Here is a 20,603-nt window from a genome sequence, read left to right as displayed (position 1 = left end):
TGGCCGTTGCATATGTAGAAAAATGCAAACAAAGTTCTTGAATGACGAACATTCATCAAAATATTTGCCCTCGACTTGCTCATTTCATGGCCTTTACGTTTTTCATATCAGCTGTAGGCACTGATTTCCTGGTTTCCAACTGATATAGTTCTAAAGTTCGTGTGATATTTTCGTTACTTATTAAACAGACAAAAAAAAACCGCGGAAGAAGTGATATCAGTTATTTCTTTAATTATAGGGTTTTACGTGCCAAAACCACGATCTCATTATGAGGCACGCCGTAGTGGGGGACTCCGGAAATTTGGACCACCTGGGGTTCTTTAACGTGCACCTAAATGTAAGTACACGGGTGTTTTCGCATTTCGCCCCCATCGAAATGCGGCCGCCGTGGCCGGGATTCGATCCCGCGACCTCGTGCTCAGCAGCCCCACACCATAGCCACTGAGCAACCACGGCGGGTATCAGTTATTTCTGCCACAATTTTTGGGACATACAAATATACTCTTTTATGAAAAAATACATATTTTACTTGACGGTGCGTAGCGTTCAATAATTCGTTTGCAGCATCTAATATACAATGACATTGGCAATGCAGTTATTATTCATAAATTTGATCCCTCGACAAATTCTATAAGGAGGAGGCCGCGCTGCAACGTGAGCCTCCCCCCCCCCCTCCCCGAACAAAATTTCTGGCTACGCCACTGTCTCATGCTTGTTCTTGTACATCTGTTTCTATATCACAGCAATCAATTTCTTTATATTATATATAGTTGCAATCTACAAGAATTAAGCTTTTTTATGGTATATACCACAACTTTATATCCTAAGTATAAGAGCCGCCACGGTTTCTCCAAAAGTACCGAAAACGGGGGGCGGTGGGGGGGGGGGGGGGGGGGGGGGGGCTCGTGCCGCCGGAGTGGGACCGCCACCTTAAGTAAATGGGAATGCAGTGTTCTAAGTTATGGGCGATGTGGACAGGGAACGCGTCAGCGCGGGTCTTATTTTCAAAGCAATCTGCGATGTGGACAAAGTACGCGGAGTGCTGGGAGCTTTGTATAATTTCCCGCCTAGCTCGTTTAGCTCGCGTTGAAGCGTGATGCAGCACGAAAACCAATTCGCTGGCTGCTGTGCCGCGATTCTCACTCCAGCGTTGTGACAGCGAGTTCCCGCGGTCACAGAGCGAGATGTGTTCATGTTAACCTGTGCGAGCGTGACACCGTGCTTGCTTATTTAGTTAGTATGCGCATGTTTGGAAGCTTATGTGGCCGATAAAGCTAATATCCTTACTTCGCATAAAGGTCTACTAATTTGCTATCGCAAGCGATTCTTCGCCTTGCGGGTGAAACTGCGCTGCTTCTTTTTTGTGTGTGTGTGTTTGTGCATGTGTGTGTGTGTGTGTGTGTGTGTGTGTGTGTGTGTGTGTGTGTGTGTGTGTGTGTGTGTGTGTGTGTGTGTGTGTGTGTGTGTGTGTGTGTGTGTGCGTGTGCGTGCGTGCGTGCGTGCGTGCGTGCGTGCTTGCGTGAGGTTCAGTCACAAGCACGGAGTAAGATAAGACAGGAGCGCCGACTCCTCTCGTCTGGAAGGGACACCTGCTGAAACGCCGGTTCCCACTTCACGGCGTGTTCGCCAGATGGCGCTACGAATGATGAAAAACTCTGTAGCGGAGAGGCGGGCCCAACAAACCGAAGGAGCAAAGGCGCGGGGACTCCCTCGCGGCGCCTGCTTGCCTATCCGTTTTGTCGCCTGCTCCGCGTACGTCCTGACGCCTGTAGCGCACATAGCTCGTGCAGTTCACGGAGTGACGTTAGCAGGAGAAACAAGTCACGTATCATTTTATTTAATTTATTTTATGCAGGCCAAATGCAGGGCATTTGTCAGGTGGCCTGCATGGAACTTTACAAGGCACAGGAACAGAAAATAAACAAATTACGGAAACTAAGACGGAAAGAAAAACTATAGCAAATGGTAAGGCGATATAACGGCAGTTCGGGTGGTCTCAAGCAATGACAGACGACAGCGCAAGAAGTTTTATGCAAAGCTGACGTTTATTACTCTTTTTTATCTGAGCACGCATCAAGTGCTAAGATACTTCGCTTGCTTCTTTGTTTCTCGCGGTGCTCTTCGTGTCGCCCGGTTCTCTTGCGAGCACAATCGCCACATTCTCATTAAACATAATAACTGGGAATTCCTGCCAGTGTTTCACAAGAGAAGCTCTGATTATGTGTCTGCATAACTAGGAGAATCATCTCGAAGGCAAAGCTGAGAATTTACAGGGTAGCCAGCCGGTATTTACACTGGCTAACCTCCTTGTCTTTCTTTCCCTTTCTCTCTCTCTACATTACGGCATGTCTCTGGACAAGGAAAGGCAACCTGCACTGTGTGTAGTTTTAGACAAACTTAAATTGAGCTCCTCTCGTCCTTCCGCATTGGCCTCTTCTGGTTCCTCCTGGCATTCAGCATCATTGAGCTACGCCAGGCTTCCCTAAACAAATTGAAGGAACGGCTCCGCTTCGAAGTCGAGGCACTTTCTTTACATCTAGTAGGACATCGCCTTTGTCTTTGCTGAAGTAACTATCAAAAATACGCTGCTTCTCGAAGTGTCGCGGACATATTTCGGCCATTGCTTTAAGCGCTCGCTTACTTTCAGGACTTTTTTTACGCCACTGGTGCAGTAGTTGAAGATCAGATGGCGCCGGTAAGAGCGAAAACTTCTCACGTCCTTTGCCATACCCAGATTTACAGCAGGGAACAAAACACTGTCCTGTTGCTCAGTCTCTTCACGCACAAGTATCAAGATACCTTGTTCCGTCAGGCATGAATAAACATACTGCAGACATGGTAAACAAAGCGAGGAAGACGAAAATTTCGCACCTTCGCGTCCGCGCAGATGTTGAGGAGTGAAAAACAAGTACTTCTGTTGTGTCTTATTGTACGGCATCATTTATCGTCTATTTCCTCTAAAGACATGTAAAAATGTTTCACATACGTGCATAAAAGCGCTACCCCGTGTTTATTTTTGCTTTTACAATTTGTGCGCATATATATTTTTTGTGTGTGTTTGTTTGCTGTCAAATTGAGACGGCCGAGGGTCCGCGTTTGTAGCAGACGACACGCTCTACGGGTGCCACGCTGCCGGTTCTGCAACGCCGTCGCCGCCGGTCTCCGCTACTCAGCGCATGCGCATATGGAAGCAAGCTGTTGATTGCTTTCCACGCGCCTCGACAGTTGGCGCTACGCGATGTATAATTTACGTTACACAGTTTGTCCCGAGCGAATGCGTTGCGCGGCGGCGGAGTCGGCGCTCCTGTTTATCTTACTCCGTGGTCACAAGTGACTGAACTTTTTGTATGCGGCTCACTCTCGTTATCGCCATTTAAAGCAGCGTGCATACATCTAAAGTGCATGCCTGTACAAACACGATGACAAAGGGCGAAGCGAGGGGTGCGGCTGCGCTGCTAGTCGGTAAGAGCAACACAGTTTCACATTTTATTTGTCCTAGACTTTCGTGATTTATTACCAGAATAGTTCAGTAATGGTCTTACTAACTCGGCTTACAGTACTGATATATACGCGTGTGTACTGGTACTGTTAATAATACTAGCACCACGACAAAATAAGAGAGAAACCGCGTTTATGGCTTATTACCATTCACCAGAAGACCAACAGAAGTCACTATCAGTAGTCAGGCTTTATAAAACGGAAATTAGTTTTCTTGTTATTCAGTAGAAAACAAGGGCTCAACAGTTGGTCGTCCCGCTGGCTAAAGTCAATTCAAGGGTTGAGTTGGCACTGTTCACTAAATTCGGTATGGTGGGCAAACCTACTCAAATATGACGCGTTGCGACGTTGGCTATGTGGTATGTCTCTACATTGCTTATATGCTAATCGCATTGACATGGACATTCATCAGGAGATGGGTTCTTCCAGGCTTTTTCGACTGGTGGGTGAAACCAGAGGAAGGGGTGTAAAGGTCAATGAAAATATTTGGCACTCACCAATATACAAAAGCTGTTTGCCACTGCTTGCGGCTAGTCAGCCAGTGTCCAAAGAAGCCGAAGGTGTTATTGACAGCGTCGCCGTAGAGTTTGTCTACCTTATATTCCTGTGTTTCGTGAGGCCAGAGTACTGCGTCAATGCCGTCTATTACCGAGACTAGGGTCTTCCTCTGGATGTCATTGATGCGCGTCAAGCTGCGCACCTTCTGCAGCGCGACCGAAATAGTCGGGTCGAGGACCTTCCAAATGACGTCCCTCTGTGGTCGGCTCCAGCTGTCCCGGTTTAAAATCTCGAGCAGCACGTTGTACGTGATGCCTACCTGTAGGATGAAATTAGCCACAAAAGTTGTTAAGGCTACAAGCAATCACAGTATCAGTTTTGCTTATCGGTGATTATGTAGGCAATTATAATCATGATTCGTCACCCTAATTAGTCTTCACTGCAGGACCAAACCCTCTTCCAGCAATCTACAGTTACCCAGTTCTTGCATCAGGTGAATTCGTCCTACGCTTCAAAAATGACTCATCTCAACTGAGAACTTCATTCTTTGCCGTCCTCAAATGCGGTTTCCTTTCTTTTAGTAATTACTGTTGCTCTATTAGACCACTGGGTACTTTTCTACCCCTACATGACCTGTGTGACTGAATTTCTTCAAGTCAACGATAACATCAGCTATACTTAGCTCTTTAAGTTCAACCTCCCATCATCTGGCTATCGCTTAACGATACACCTACCGTTTGGTAGAGTCAGGGGGAAAATTTTCACAGTATGGCATTTGTTTTACGAGCGCCGCCTACCGTGGTGACTGGGTCGCTTGTGTCACGGGACCTCTGGCCACCCTATCTCTTCCGAGTGACTTCGGTGTACCCGAAGACACTCGTCATTAACACGCATCGCGGACGGACTTTCAGCAGCATTCTGTCCCTTTATTCTACGCGTGCAAACACAGGTGGCAGAAACTGTCTCAGTAAAATGCCTAGTTCCTGCGTCTTCGGCAGAGCAATCGAACGGAATCTGGAAAAACATGTTATTGGATTCCGTGCAGGAAGCCGTTTTCGGGGTTGTGAGCGGTTGGTGATCGTCGATGGTTGATGACCGGTCAAGGTGCCGAGGGAAAATGGCGCGCGCTCTAACGCAGCCGAGTGGCGGAAGGAAGGGGTACCGTGACGGAGAGAGAGGTGAGGGGGGGAGGGGGGGGGGCGGCTGTCGCTCGCGCGTTTGTGCGGGCTATTCGCTTACGGAATTGTCATCGATGATTGCTGCACAATCTTTTGTTCAGTAATTACTTACGGCGCAGTTTCCTGGATGGTTGCTCGCTCGTGAATGGGCTTCTGGTATGCGACCTATAAACTTCACCTGTTAGGTTCACGCGGCTCACTCTGCTCAGCGACATTGAAGACAACGTAAATACCTTTCGCGCAGCTCGCGCTGTTTCACGTTATCTTGAAGACAGCGTTCACCCTGCTAGAGCATAATTTGGAATGCTGGAAGATAACCAACAGACATCACATCTCTAAATAGCCGCCTACGTCATTTTATAATCAGCAGCAGCAACAGCTTATCTTTATCTCTACTGCACGACGAAGGCCACTCGAAGTGATCTCAAGTTACCCCTGTCTGGCGCAAGCTGATTTGCACCTCCAAATTTCCTAATTTCATCACCCCACCTAATTTTCTAACTTCCTCGACGTCGCTTCTCTTCCCTTGGCATCCATAATGTAACTCTAATGGTCCATCTTTTATCTAACCTGCGAATTACATGGCCTGCCCAGATCTTTCTTTCCCTTAATGTGAACTGGAATATCGACTATCCCAGTTTGCTTTCCGATCCACGCCACTCTGTTCCTGTCTATTACCGCTACGCCTAACATTTTATTGCGATAGCAATTATATGGACACTTCAACCGGATTTCTGCCGTCGGCGTCGCCGTCGCCGTGAGGTTCCGTATAGATAAAATCTTCACCGCGCGCCGTATGCCCGAGCGGAAGCGTGCGGGGACGCGCGCTATCACGGAGAGCGAACGCACTCAATCTCCCACGCGCAAGCAACGAAGTGGGAAGCCAGCGCCGGAGGGAGCGGGGGGGGGGGGGGGGGGGGGGCACTTCTACTGTGCCAACAACCGCGCTCGTCGCTCGACCGCACGGTCTCTTATCTCTCCCACGCGCAAGCAAGGAAGCGGGAAGCCAGCGCCGGAGGAAGCGGGAGGGGGGGGGGGGCACTTTTCCTCTGCCAGCAACCGCGCTCTTCGCTCGCCGCACCGTCTCTTATCTCCACACGGCTCTGACCTTTCTGCACTGTGCATTCGCCGCCCAGTTTCTGTTGAAGCGATAGACCACACGTACCTTCGCCTGCTGCAGCGTATGGGCTTGCTGCCATCGTTTTGACAGTCGTTGTCTACAATCATTCAGTGTGATCTATTCATGTTTGTTTGTGCGCGCTCACACCACGCTTGTTCATTCAGTTAGTAATAGTCGGGCCACATTTTCCAACGCACGCTACACATGTAATGCTGCCCGGATCGGCAGTGCAGCTTCTCATCAACACCACCGTTTCACACGCGCCTTCTCGTGGTCATCGAGTCTCTCTTCATGTCGGTCTACTTACGCCGCAGCACACCTGCTTACTTAATCAGCTCATGTTTACTACAATTCATATTGCTACCAAAGCCGCTCACCTTACTTCGTATGACATTGCTGTGTTGCTATCACATTCATTGCTTCGCCCTTAGGGCGAAACTGTGACATGTTTTTCATTCTCTCGCTCTTTGCGCGTATCTTAACTAGTTCACAAACTTTATCGTTAACTTACAAGTTTCTGCCCCATACGTTAGCACCGGTAGAATGCTGCTATTGTACACCATTCTTTTCAACGAGAGTGGTAAGCTCCCAGTCAGGATTCGGTAATACCTACCATATGCACTACAATGCTTTTTTATTCTTCTGTAAATTTCCTTCTCATGATCAGGGTCCCGTTTTTGTAAATGATGGAGATAAACGTACTCCTGAACAAACTATAGAGGTTGACTGGCGATCATGAATACTTGTTTCCTTCCCAGGCTATATAACATTATGTATGTGTTCGGCATATTAATGTTCAACCCTACCCTTACACTTCCTTTGTTAAAGTCCGCAATCACTTGTTGCAATTTATCCCCACTGTTGCTGAACAGGAGAATGTCATCCGCAAAACGAGAGTTGAGATACTGGGCGTTTATCCTCCGTCCTAAGCCGAAAAAAGGGCTATGTCCTCTTTTCCCCTGACGACTCTTCACCGGCCTGGAGCCGGTTGCCGGGACGACCGCTCAGCCTCGCTGCGCGAGTGTCGCGACGCGGTGCGCATGCTTATGCGACATATTCATGCAGCGTGCCAGCGACTGGAAACCAAATGCGAACCTTCGTTTCCCTTTTTTTTTATTACTGTTCTGAACACTGGCGAACCACTCGTCACTGACGATCCCTGGAGTAGGACCTGGCTTCCCACGAGCTTGTCCATCTCTGGCTTCACGAACGACTTCAAGTTCTGCAGGGCAGCCCTATTGGTCATTTTCGGGCAGCATTTTTTTAACAGCGGAGCTGTTTAGGCTTTTCGTTTCCCCTCGTAGCGTACGCAAAACCTCGCCTAGCGATGACGTCACTGCACACAGCTGCGGCTCGCTTCACCTTGCGATAGCCAATCGATGGCCAATCAATAGCTAATCGATAATCGATCAATATACAATAAATTACAGAAAATTCTGGGGATGACTTGATAGTACTTAGCCTAGCCCAAATACGTGGCCAATACCTTGCGATAGCCAATCGATAGCCAATGAATGGCTAATCGATAATCAATAATCAAGAAATTCTGGAAAATGCTGGGGATGACTTGGTATAGTGCTTAGCCTAGCCCAAATACGGTGCCAAAACCTTGTAAAGCCAATCCATAGCCAATCAATAGGTTTTTGATAGTCGATCAATTACCAATACCTTCCGCTAAAGCAAACCCGTAAGGCCAGGACGAGCTAGGTACCGATCAGCTCCGCTGTTTCTTTAGCCTTGCGCCAGGGGTGCACGCTATGCAAATTTTTATATTTTTTGTTTGTTTGCAATCTGTGATGAACCAAATTTCAGAAAACAAAAATGCGCTAATGCAAGGATGATAGTGCGTGCTTTAATTCGTGACGAGAATATTTGCGAGCTCACTGCGTGATTTCAACACAACAATGAATTAGCGCGATCACCACCTCGTTTGTCAACAAACCTGCTTTTTTTCAACCGCACACGTCGGCGCAGGAGAGCAAAAGATTATTATTGAAACGCTGAACAAGAATAAAGCTAACGCATTCTCATCGAATATACTGTGTGTTAAACTAAGCTTTGACCATGCAGAGGCACAAAGCTACTTCGGTTTGTTTATGGCCTCCGCGACTACGTGAAAATGCTTCAATAACAAAAGTAAGACGCTTGCAGAACAGAATATCGCTTACCTGTCGTCTTTGAGGACGACACGTAAGAGCCCCACAAGCGCTGTAATTCCCCCACATAGGCATTTCGTCATCTGATCCGAGCTAGTCTGCCTCAGTCATTTCTTGACGTACCGCTAATGCAGATCGTTTCGATGTTTCCCGTGGTTGGTCTTCCAGTGAAAGGGAAGATTGTCGCCAAAGCAAACGATTACGCGCACAATACTCCACAACACCCACACCAAGCATGAGCGCCTAAGCCAGCAGAGCTTAGCAGCTGAGCCCCCACAAAAGTGGGGGCAAAGTAGGCTAGGGAATGAGCAATTGGAAACTGTGCCATCGATTCTATGAATAGCAGAGGAGAGATATTGGTAGAATTTCATGAAAGGAATAGACGCAGAATAATGAATCGCCGAGAGCTAGTGCGACTATACTAGTAAAGTCCAAGTGCAACCAAATTAGGAAGGCCCACTAAGCTTCAACAATGTCACTTCCTCACCAGAACAGGAATTGGTCCTCCCTGGTGCTGTATCCGGCCGCTACCTCCCTCATGATTCCTAATATTAACCCATGGCCATCAGTCCCCAGCGGCTGCGGAGCAACTGACCAAGGCGGCGGTGAGGCCTGCGACGCGGCAGAGGGTGCTAAGAATCTCTGGGGACAGACAGGCCGCTACTGGAAACTGAACCTGGCAAAATTCAACACGTGCACCCTTTCCAGTGAGGCTAGCTAAGCAAGGCTATTTGAAGAATTATCAGGTATTGCATGGGATATTATTGGCTTTAGTGAGGTTAGAACTGTTGAGGCCTATACGGTGCTGTCTAACGGCCACGTCCTCTGTTACAGAGGTCTTCCAGATAAGAGAGAATTCGGAGTTGGATTTCTAGTCCGTAAGGACATAGCGGATAACATTGATGAATTCTACAGCATTAATGAGAACGTAGTAGTCATCGTAATAAAGCTGAACAGGAGGTATACAATGAAGGTAGTGCAAGCCTACGCCCCAACCTCCAGTCACGATGATGAAGAAATAGAACAGTTTTATGAAGATGTTGAATTAGCAATGAGAGATGCGCAAACTCAGTATACTGTAGTCATGGGCGACTTCAATGCAAAAGTGGAAGAAAAACAGGCTGCTGAGCAAGCAATTGGCAACTACGGCATCGATTCTAAGAACAGTAGAGGATATGTTGGTAGAATTCGCGGAAAGGAATAGGCTCCGAATAATGAATACCTTCTTCAGGAAGCGCAGCAACCGGAAGTGGACCTGGAAAAGTCCTAATGGAGAAACAAGAAAGGAAATAGATTTCATACTCTCTGCCGATCCCAGCATAGTACAGGATGTAGAAGTGTTAGGCAGGGTAAAGTGCAGTGACCATAGGTTAGTGGGGCCTAGGATTTCTCTCAAATTAAAGAGAGAAAGATTAAAATTAGTCAAGGAGAAACAGGCCAACCTAAACGCAGTAAGGGTAAAAGCAGACCATTTCTGGCTGGTGATAGCAAACAAATATGCAGCTTTAGAAGAGAAAGATGAAGACAATATAGAGGTAATGAATGAAACCGTAACTAGGCTGATCTCAAAAGCAGCAATTGAAGTGGGGGGTAAGGCACCAAGGCAACCAGTAGGTAAGCTCTCCCAAGAAACAAAGGGCCTAATAAATGTGCAGCTTTAGAACAGGAAGATGAAGACAACTTAGAGGTAATGAATGAAACCGTAACTAGGCTGATCTCAGAAACAGCAATTCAGGTGAGAGGTAAGGCACTAAGGCAACCAGTAGCTAAGCTCTGTCAAGTAACAAAGAACTTAATAAAGAAACCGCAACACTGAAGTGTCAAACTCGAGAGACCAGATAGAATTCGCTGAACTGTCAAAACTGATTAAGAAGAAAGTAAGGAATATTCGAAATTATAACGTGGAAAAGATTGAGGAAGCAGTAAAATAGGGACGCAGCATGAAATCAGTGAGAAGTAAACTTGGCATAGGAAAAGGCAAAATGTATGCACTGAAAGATCAGCAGGATAATATCATCAGCAATTTCGATACTGACCTGTACACTACCCAGAGCAGCCAAGCTACCTTCATTCGAAGTAGTGATGAACAGGATACAGAGGCTCCTTTTATAATCAGCGATGAAGTTAAAAGGGCCTTGAGAGACATGCCCAGGGAAAAAGCTGTTGGAGAAGACGTAATAACAGTCGATTTAATTAAACATGGAGGAGATACCATGCTTGAAAAGCTTGCGGCCCTTTATGCTCAATGCCTCACGACTTCAAGTGTACCAGAAAGCTGGAAGAACGCCAACATCATACTCATCCATAAGAAAGCAGACGTTAAAGAATTGAAGAATTATAGACCCATTAGCTTGTTTTCAGTATTGTATAAGATATTCACCAAATGATTTCCAATAGAATCAGGGCAACACTTGACTTCAGCCAGCCAAGAGAACACGCTGGCTTCAGGAAGGTATATTCTACGATGGATCATATTCATGTCATCAATCAGGTAATAGAAAAATCTGCGGAGTACAATCAACCTCTCTATATGGTTTTCATAGATTATGAAAAAGCATTTCATTCAGTAGAGATACCAGCAGTCATAGAGGCATTGCGTAATCAAGGAGTTCAGGAGGCATACGGGAATATATTGGCAAATATCTACAAGGATTGCACAGCAACCTTGGTTCTCCACAAGAAAAGTAAAAAGGGGTCAGACAAGGAAACACAATGTCTCCAAGGCTATTACCTGCATGCTTAGAAGAAGTATTCGTGCTCTTAGACTGGTAAGGCTTAGGATTGAGGATCAACGGCAAATATCTCTGCAACCTTCGGTTTGCAGATGACATTGTCCTATTCAGCAACAATGGGGACGAATTACAGCAAATCATTGAGGACCTTAATCGAGATAGTGAAACAGTGGGGTTGAAGATTAATATGCAGAAGACAAACATAATGTTCAATAGCCTGGCAAGGGAAAAGGAATTCAGGATCACCAGTCAGCCTCTGAAGTCTGTAAAGGAGTACGTTTATCTACGTCAATTACTCACAGGGGACCCTGATCATGAGAAAGAAATGTACAGAAGAATAAAATTGGGTTGGAATGCATACGGCAGGTATTGTCAAATCCTGACTGGGAGCTCACCACTGTCGTTGAAAAGAAAAGAGTACAATCATTGCATTCTACCGGTGCTAACATATGGGGCAGAAGCATGGAGGTTAACAAAGAAGCTCGAGAACAAGGGCCGCACAAAGAGCGATGGAACGAAAAATGTTAGGCCGGACGTTAGGAGACAGTAAAAGAGCGGTGTGGATCAGAGAGCAAACGGGGACAGCCGATATTCTAGCTGACATTAAGAGAAATAAATGCAGCTGGGCAGGCCACGTAATGCGTAGGTTAGATAACCGGTGCACCATTAGAGTTACAGAATGGGTGCCAAGAGAAGGGCAAGATGACATTGCAGATGGCATTGTCTTATTCAGAAACAATGGGGACGAATTACAACACATGATTGAGGACCTTAACCGCGAAAGTGTAAGAGTGGGGTTGAAGATTATTATGCAGAAGACAAAGATAATGTTCAATAGCCTGGCAAAGGAACAAGAATTCAGCATCGCCACTGAGCCTCTAGAGTCTGTAGAACCTCTATAATCTTCTCCGCAGTCGAGAAAGAGATAGAGATGGATATAACGAAGGCAGGGATGTTAACCAGTCTGGAATGTGGTTGGCTACCCTACGCTGGGGGAAGGCCGAAGGGGAAGCGAAAGAAGGGAGAGAGAGAAAGGGTGGGGGTATGGAGACGTGCACGGACCGAACTGCAGAGTCAAAAGCGCTCGTACAAACCAGACGCTCTCAGAAAGCACAAAAGTAGCTTCACTGCCTTCTGAGCCGATGATCGATGGGGATGGTGTTCTAGTATAATCTGTTCACCAAGAGGACGATCATCTAGTTTCCTGAATGCGTTAATCATAGATTGCCTTTCTGCGTCAAATTGAGGACAGCGACACAATAAGTGGTCAATGTGCTCCTCACATCCGCAGACACCGCAGTCGATGACGGTAGAAAACTAGGTGGGGTGATGAAGTTAGGAAATTTGCAGGCCCAAGTTGGAATAAGCTAGCGCAAGACAGGGGTAATTGGAGATCGCAGGGAGAGGCCTTCGTCCTGCAGTGGACATAAATATAGACTGATGATAATGATGACAAAGATAATTTACTCATACAAGTAAAATTTCTTCCGTTTAGTGTCCCTTTAAGGGCTCTTCAAAGCTGACGCTATGCATATGCAGGGAACAACGCAATACCTGTTCTGGCACTGTTGGGACTCGGGGTAGCTTTTTGACCGGTGATCCTTCACTCATAGGGATGAGTGCGTCCGGGAGTAAGAGCGAGAGAAAAAGGGTTTATTCTACATATTCACGGTGGCTTCAGATATGGAAGCCCACTCACTACATGTCTCAGCACATTTCAGAGCACGTCAGGACACACCACTGCACCCAAGGTGTCCGCTTATAAACAGTCGTGAATTCCCTAGTTGACACGACTAGGGAATCTGATGACCTTGGTGTGGCCAATCAGAGGGGTCGTATTGTTCACAGAACTCCGGCCGCATCTAATGTGGCACCCTCGCCCTTGCATTTGCCGCAACTGCGAGTTCATCTGGGAAAACGAGATCGTCGCCGTTCCCACGGTAGTAATTCCATGAAGTTGGCCCCTCGCATCAATCAGTGGCATCTCCGTGATGGTCAGCTTGTCACAGTCGGTGTCGGGCACTGTCGCCGCCTGGACGGCGCTGATCAAAGGGCCTGCCTCGGGGGCAACACCCAAAGAATGCACGTTTCCAGGTTGAGACGTAACAGAGTCCTTAGCCGCCGGAAGATTCGACCTGAGCGTGACCAGTTGTCAGGTTGCCCGAAGCGTCGAGATTCAGTCACGACCTCGGGGCTTCTTCTTGAAATTATGGCCGATGACACACTCGAGCTTGAGGACCCAGTATCAACGCGATAGCGTTAAAGCTTGTCACAGTCGGTGTCGGGCACTGTCGCCGCCTGGACGGCGCTGATGAAAGGGCCTGCCTCGGGGGCAACACCCAAAGAATGCACGTTTCCAGGTTGAGACGTAACAGAGTCCTTAGCCGCCGGAAGATTCGACCTGAGCGTGACCAGTTGTCAGGTTGCCCGAAGCGTCGAGATTCAGTCACGACCTCGGGGCTTCTTCTTGAAATTATGGCCGATGACACGCTCGAGCTTGAGGACCCAGTATCAACGCGATAGCGTTAAGGGCTCCGTGTCGCAGAAAATCCGGCGTTGGTGAAGGCACCGGTGGCGGCGTGGATGTCGGCGTCCGTGGTGGAGAAAATCATCCCCAACCACGCCGACCCCCGACCGCGCAGGCCTTTCGCGGGACTCAAGGTGTTAGCGAAGGAGAAAATCAACCCAAACCACTCCGACCGCGCAGGCCCTCCGCGTAGCACAAGGTGTTAGTGAACAAAAGTTGAACTTCTCACCGTTAAATGCATCAAAAAATGGTAAAGTACGACTTAACCACAACCTACAGACATGGTGGCGTCGGATTGTACTTTGAATGTACGAGAAAACATAATTCTGTTGCGATTAAACTCAAAGACAAACCCATTTTCGAGCATTTCTCCGTACCAAATGCGGTGCGCTCGGATAGGTTAGTTGCGAAATTCATATCCAGATGGCGCTCGCATCCTCGGCAGGTGACCGAGGATGCGGTCACCCCAACGTAAATTTTTGAAAAATAAAAATGAGAGGTATACAAAAATGCTAGATAAAGAACATGTATAGTATACCTGATTAAAATCAAGCAGGCTAGGGGACTATTTGTCGCCGCCCCGTTTCAAAGGGGATGCCAATAAATCATCATCATCATCATCATCATCATCATCATCATCATCGGTTAAATTGGGACTTCGCCTGCCTAATGCGTTTTGAACACGCGTTAGCGTCAGGGGAATAGCAAACAATAAATAAAATAATAAAAAGAGTGCTAGAGCCTTCACATTTTAATATAAGATGACTTATATTGCCCGTGGAAAAATGTCTTCTCAGCAATGCATTTCTGTTTATAAGTGAAGCCGACTTTAAGGGGAGTGGTGTAAGCTTGGTCTTTGTAAGCTGGCTTTCCCAGGTTCTGTGTTGCAGTGAAGTCCACTCGAAAAATGCGATGAGACCGAGGCCTGATAACGCTGTCGCGTTCCACTCTTAAAGGCGAAGCTTAAGCGTCCTCCAATTTTTAACTTCGTTGTGGCCTTCTCCCTGGGAACACACAAGCACACACACGACCACAGGGCACAGGAAAGCGCCATGCTCGCACCGAAAGCCATCAGGTCTAGCGAACAAATCACCGCACCTGTTCTTACCTAATAATAGCACCAAAGCAGCTATCAAATCACTAAACCTTCGCGGAAGCCCACAATTTTGAGATTAGACCAGGATTCACAACTTCATCGCAACCTCCGATACAGAAGAGTCATTCCCAGTGACAAAGCACCACATGGCGCGCAAGCGTCCGAAGTCCGCTTAAATCCACCAGGCTTGGCTTGACCCAATAATTTGGACTCAAAATTTTGCGCCGCCAAAGCGAGGTCTCATGTTCCTCTAAGTTCATCTAAGCCAGACTGTCGCGCTTCACAAAACTAAAGATACACGAAAATGCTCTAAATAATTGATAACGGAAATAGCATACGCAGTACAAACACTATGCACAGTCTGCTCGTACTCTACATCCGTTATCAACGCACGTACTAGTGCCACTGATAACCTCGTTGACTTCAATGATGTACCATCAGAGTCGCTCTCACTTTGCGGTCACAACTAACTCATACGTGCGACTGACGCACAAATATTTTCTTTCTCTTGTCCACAAAGGACACGCACTAAAGAAACGACAGAAAATGTTGCGGAAATTACGCGCTCAAGACTACAAAAAGGTTCGTGCTTATTTAAAAGTACTTCCACGCACTAAACTAAACTCAAAACCCAGCCGTCTTCGAATTACACGTGCGAGACACACACCAACGCTTTACTTATTTGTGTTCGCGCCAGACAAGCTTGAAAGGAACGGTACAAACACTTTCTCAAAAGGTAAAGTTACACAAGGGCTCCTTCAAATAAAGCGCTTTACTCTAAAAAAAAATATCGCGAACACTTCCCTGAAGTGAACCGATACTCAATCGCGCCACTACAGGATTCGAACCTGGGCTTGACGTTGCAATGGTATCTCACACAATAAAGAAGCCGATTTGCTTTCAAAAAAAGAACGACGTATCGAAAAAACTGTTTCAAAAATTTATGCGCGCGCAAACCATACCTTTGAGAATATCGGCGGGCTTCTAAAACACGCCATCTAAACGAAGCTCAAAACTGGCTTATCGAAACGATCTCCAGTGTCGGATATCTCAAAACGTTTAACCAAACACTAAACAATAAAGAAACAAACTCTTTCAACAAAACCTGAATCGCCGCATTTCATTCCAAATTGGCTTCGGTTGCGGCACATATTTAAGTCGTACTCGAGGTGGGCGCACTCTGAAAGCTCGTCTTGTCACCCAGGGAACACGAAGGAGTACGTAGGCCATTGCCCTTCTTCCCGACCCGCGACACTTTACGTACTGGCAACATGCCTTCTGGGCATCGCACTGTGATTTCGCTGCCGCGCATGAACAATTCGCGTCGCCTTATCGGCTCGCTCTCCTGTGTCATGCCTAGTACACCTTGCAAAGAACTGAACGGGTGGGAACATAATTACCCCTTGGCTTTTGACCCCATGCGCGCCGAACGGCCCTTTCTTTTCTTCCTCACCAGGCGGCTCGGACGCACTCTTACTGGAAACATTCCAATCGACAAACGCGCCTTGACTGCGCTCCCAACAGCATTTAGCGCCTTTTGTTTTATTCGACTGCGTTGCCTTCCCTGCCGCATTACGAACTCTGCGACACCGCTTCTTTCTCCTAGCACGCTTTCTGGTGCTAACCTCCGAGCCTTCCACTCGCATCTCGTCATGACGCACTCTCATCTCGTCGGTCACGGCTTCCGTCTCAACCGCACAGTCTGAATGATTTGCGGCTAAATCACTGCTATCAATGCTACCTCGACTGGCGGAGAGCTTCAAACACTTAGGGACAATGCAGCTATTTTCCTTTGCACAACATAGCTCGTATACCTGGGAGCTGTCCACAACTGCACTGCCCTGCCTACATAGCGCTTTAGCGCACTTTTCACGCCGATTGGACTCTACACTGGTGCTTTTGTCTAACGAGTTAGTGTCACTTCGGACTACTTCTGCAAGAGCTACCTTCCCGACGTACTCCCTAGATAACTGTGCCAAATCATCCACAGATAGCCTAGCTGCTTCTCTATAGCATTCCATTGGCACAGTATCTCGTCGCGCTCAATCCGATCCCCATTAACGGGCTCCTCAACAACTACGCCGCGGTCTACGGATCTGGCATCACCTATGAACATACATTTAGGCTAACAGGGATCAGCCTCGCTTTCTACCATCGCTAGAACCGTGCGTGCGACTTCTTCGCACCTTCCGTGCGCAACTTCTACGGGCGCCTGACATTTCTGCTGTTCCACTTCCAAACCCTGTTGCATTCTTTCAATATCTTGTCTTAGAGCCTCGATCTTTTCGTCTTATTGCTTAATCCATTCCTGTATTTCCAATTCCTGATCATGCTCATTTGGTTCCTGTTCCTGGTGTTTTAGAATTAGGTTGCCCAAATAGTATTCCTGGTCACTGTTGCTTTCTAAAATTGCTCTAATTTCAGCTTCTAACCTGCCCTCCTCTACCTCTACGCCCAGCTCTTCACACAACCGCAAGAAGCTAGCTCTCGTTAAACTAATTAGGTCCATGGTCACTACTTTAGGCTTTGGCACAGCTATTCCACAATATATACTTGCTGCGAAAACCCACACACATTTCAATGCAAGCGAAAACAACTACCAGTGGTTCAATTCTGTTTTCCCAAGAGAATGTGAAGCCTGGAAAATGTAGCAGGAACCAAACGCCTATCCACCAAGGTAGCACCAAGTCCCTAAGTTCTCCACTGCGTCGACTCAGTTGCAAGAACACGTAAATCCTGAGTCGCCTTTAACAGACCAGAATTCTGGCAGATTACTCCCAATTACTCCCACACAAGTATGAGGTCTGACTTTAGTAGCTGGGTCAGATCTATGCTGAGAGCTGTTTTCTGCTGAGATGCGCAACAACCACAGTATCACAATGGGCAGTTGTACACGCGCTATCAGTTTTTAGTAAGTCTACGCTAAACGATCCGATGACTCAAGCGCAAAGCCAGGCATTCACCCTGTACCGTACAGTCATGATGCGCTGCGTTCATTCAGCCGCTCGCTAACCAGTTGGCGATTGGCATTGGCTGAAGGCTCCATCTTGCCGCTGTCATTCAGTCGCTCGATCGTGAATCAGTTGCCGGTGACTGGCGTTGCTGCAGGTTGCATCTTGCTGCTGTCATCGAGTTGCTCGCGAAACAGATGCCGGTGATTGGCGTTGGCCGAAGGGTTCATTTCACCGCTGCCATCCAGTTTGTAGGGACTCGGGGTAGCGATTGGGCCAGTGGTCATTCAGCCATAGGGATGAGTGCGTCCGGCAGTAAGAGCAAGAGACAAAAAATCAGGCTCAAGTTTGCACTCGGTCGCGCAAAGCTTAGGCACAGCGTAGCTTACTGGCTGCTACTGCTAGGTATGAACATGGTTGCTTCTAGGTCTTAACTTGGTTTAACTTAACTACGCATGTAGGAAAGTATTCTCGAGTAATCATTTTCGGAGGTACCTTCACTTTCGAGACATTTCGCGTGACTAGTGCGGGACGCGTAGGCGCCTACGAGCGACAGCGCTTCTTGCATGTCACAAAAGCAGGCAGGCTAACCAAGTTTGGTACAGTGCCAAGAACGCTGTCGCTTGCCGACGCCGAAGGCGTTGGCGACATTTCGCGTGACTAGCGCTGAATGCGTCGGCGCCTACGACCGACATTGTTCCTGGCATGCCATAAACGCATACAGGCTAACCAAGGTTGGCACAATGCCGAGAACGCTGCTGCTTGCCGAGGCCGAACGCGTTGGAAGCTAGCCACTCGATATCAATCCAAGGTTGGCACAATGCCAAGAACGCTGCTGCTTGCCGACGCCGAACGCGTTGGAGGCTAGCCACTCGATATCAATCCAAGGTTGGCACAATGCCAAGAACGCTGCTGCTTGCCGACGCCGAACGCGTTGGAGGCTAGCCGCTCGATATCTATCGGCCTGCTTCGCTGTGTCTCGAGCTTTGCGTGGCCTAGTGCAAGCTTTCGCCCTTTTTTTCTCTCTCCTGGTTCAGCGCGCCGCGGAGAGAAGAGAGGCAGGGGTTGGGAAGGCAAAGAGCTGGCGAGGAGGAGACCACGTGCGTATGCACGCGGTCTCCTTCTCCTTCTCTGAGTTGTCATGGCTATCACGGGTATGCACCACAAATTACGGCTGGCTTAAACAGCTTCGCTGCTAAGAGGGTATGTTCGACATATTCACAGTGGCTCCAGATATGAAAGCCCACTCCACGGGGGATAACTTTTAAGGCCTCAACTCATTACATGTCTGAGCACATATCAGAGCACGGCAGGACACAGCACTGCACCCAAGGTATCCCTTTATAAAACAGTCGTCTTCCCTAGTTGACACGACTAGGGAATCTGATGACCCTGGTGCGACCAATCGGAGGGGTCATATTGTTCACAGAACTCCAACTCTAATGTTGCACCCTCGCCCTCGCATTTGCCGCAACTGCGAGGCCATCTGGGAAACCGAGATCTTCACCGTTCCCACGCTAGTAATTCCACGAAGTTGGCCCCTTGCATCAATCAGTGGCATCTCCGTAACGGTCAGCTTGTCATGGTCGGTGCCGGGCACTGTCACCGTCTGGACGGTGCTGATGAAAGGGGTTGCCTCGGGGACAACACCCAAAGAATGCGCGTTTCCAAGTTGAGACGTAACAGCACCGACTATAATTATGAGCGAGTGAACTGCGAATGGTAATTGGAATGTAACGTGCACAAGTAATGCGCAATCATACACAGCAATATGTGACTATAAATGGCGCTACTTCACATACCGGTTCCCTCCTTGTCGTTCCACAGGGCACACAGAGTGCTGGGCTCCCTTGATTTTTTATTCTTTAATAATTATTCGCCAGATTCATTAACAAATATGATTCACCTGTTCGCAGACGATTTTGACCTGTATTCTGAAGTACCTGATTCCCACAATCAACGTAAACTCCAGGAAGGCTTTTCCAGAATAGAACTGTGGTGTCAAAGGTGGCGAATATCCCTCAATGTGTTTAAATTCAAAATGCTTTGGTTCCACAGATGTAAATATCCTCTCAAATCCAACTACATATACTCTTTAGGCTGCGGCACCTTGCAGTCAGACAACACACAAAAATATTGTTTCAAATAGGCGTTCAAATAACAAAAGACCTTTCTTGGGCACCACACATTGGCCACATTGTCTCTGCAGTAAATAAAACGCTAGGATACCTGCAGCAGACACTAAGACTGTCATCAACGAAACTAGAGCTGTTAATTTACACTAAACTCGTGCGTCCAAGATGGAAATACGGTGCAGGCATCTGTGATCCCCATAAAATTAGTTTAGTGGAGCAATAGAAGCCATACAAAACCGCGCCGATTCGCACACTCCGACTATTCATTCTCCTCACCAGCGCCACCGAACGTGGTTATGTCAGCTGGTACACCCCCCCCCCCCCCCAACCTTCACCTTAGGTAAATTGGAAGTGTGTCACGAGCGCCATTTTCTCCTCTGGAGCCTTGAGGGCTCAGATTCCGAGAAGAAATTATGCAGATGCCACGTACTTTGCAGGGAGCTGGTTGTGGCAACGACCCCGCCGCGGCGCGCATCGACCGGCTCTCTGACTATATCCATGTCTTTGTGGAGCTGAGTGTGAAAACGTCACCTGCGCGGCTGTCACAGTTTAGCTCTTAAGAAAAAATTAGCGTAGCTTGCACCGGAGGCGCAATGCTAAAGAGACTGCGGAGCTGATTGGGCACCTAGCTAGACCTGGCTTTTGGGCTAGGCTAAGCACTACCAAGTCATACCCAGCATGATCGATTATCGATTAGCTATTGATTGGCTAT

The 20,603-nt window shown here is 47.7% G+C and overlaps 1 protein-coding gene across 1 annotated transcript in view; it reads right to left on the bottom strand.

Moving 5' to 3' along the window:
* Positions 1 to 20,603, bottom strand: part of LOC125946307 (uncharacterized) — a 56,668-nt gene that overhangs the window by 13,629 nt on the left and 22,436 nt on the right. Inside the window, exon 6 of the mRNA XM_049669022.1 lies at positions 3,996 to 4,315. Within this exon, the coding sequence (XP_049524979.1) occupies positions 3,996 to 4,315 (320 nt within the window). The remainder of the gene's footprint in view (positions 1 to 3,995; positions 4,316 to 20,603) is intronic.

Source organism: Dermacentor silvarum, chromosome 6, assembly GCF_013339745.2.
Source record: "Dermacentor silvarum isolate Dsil-2018 chromosome 6, BIME_Dsil_1.4, whole genome shotgun sequence".
Lineage (NCBI taxonomy): Eukaryota > Metazoa > Arthropoda > Arachnida > Ixodida > Ixodidae > Dermacentor > Dermacentor silvarum.
This window is presented reverse-complemented; position numbering and strand designations above follow the sequence as displayed.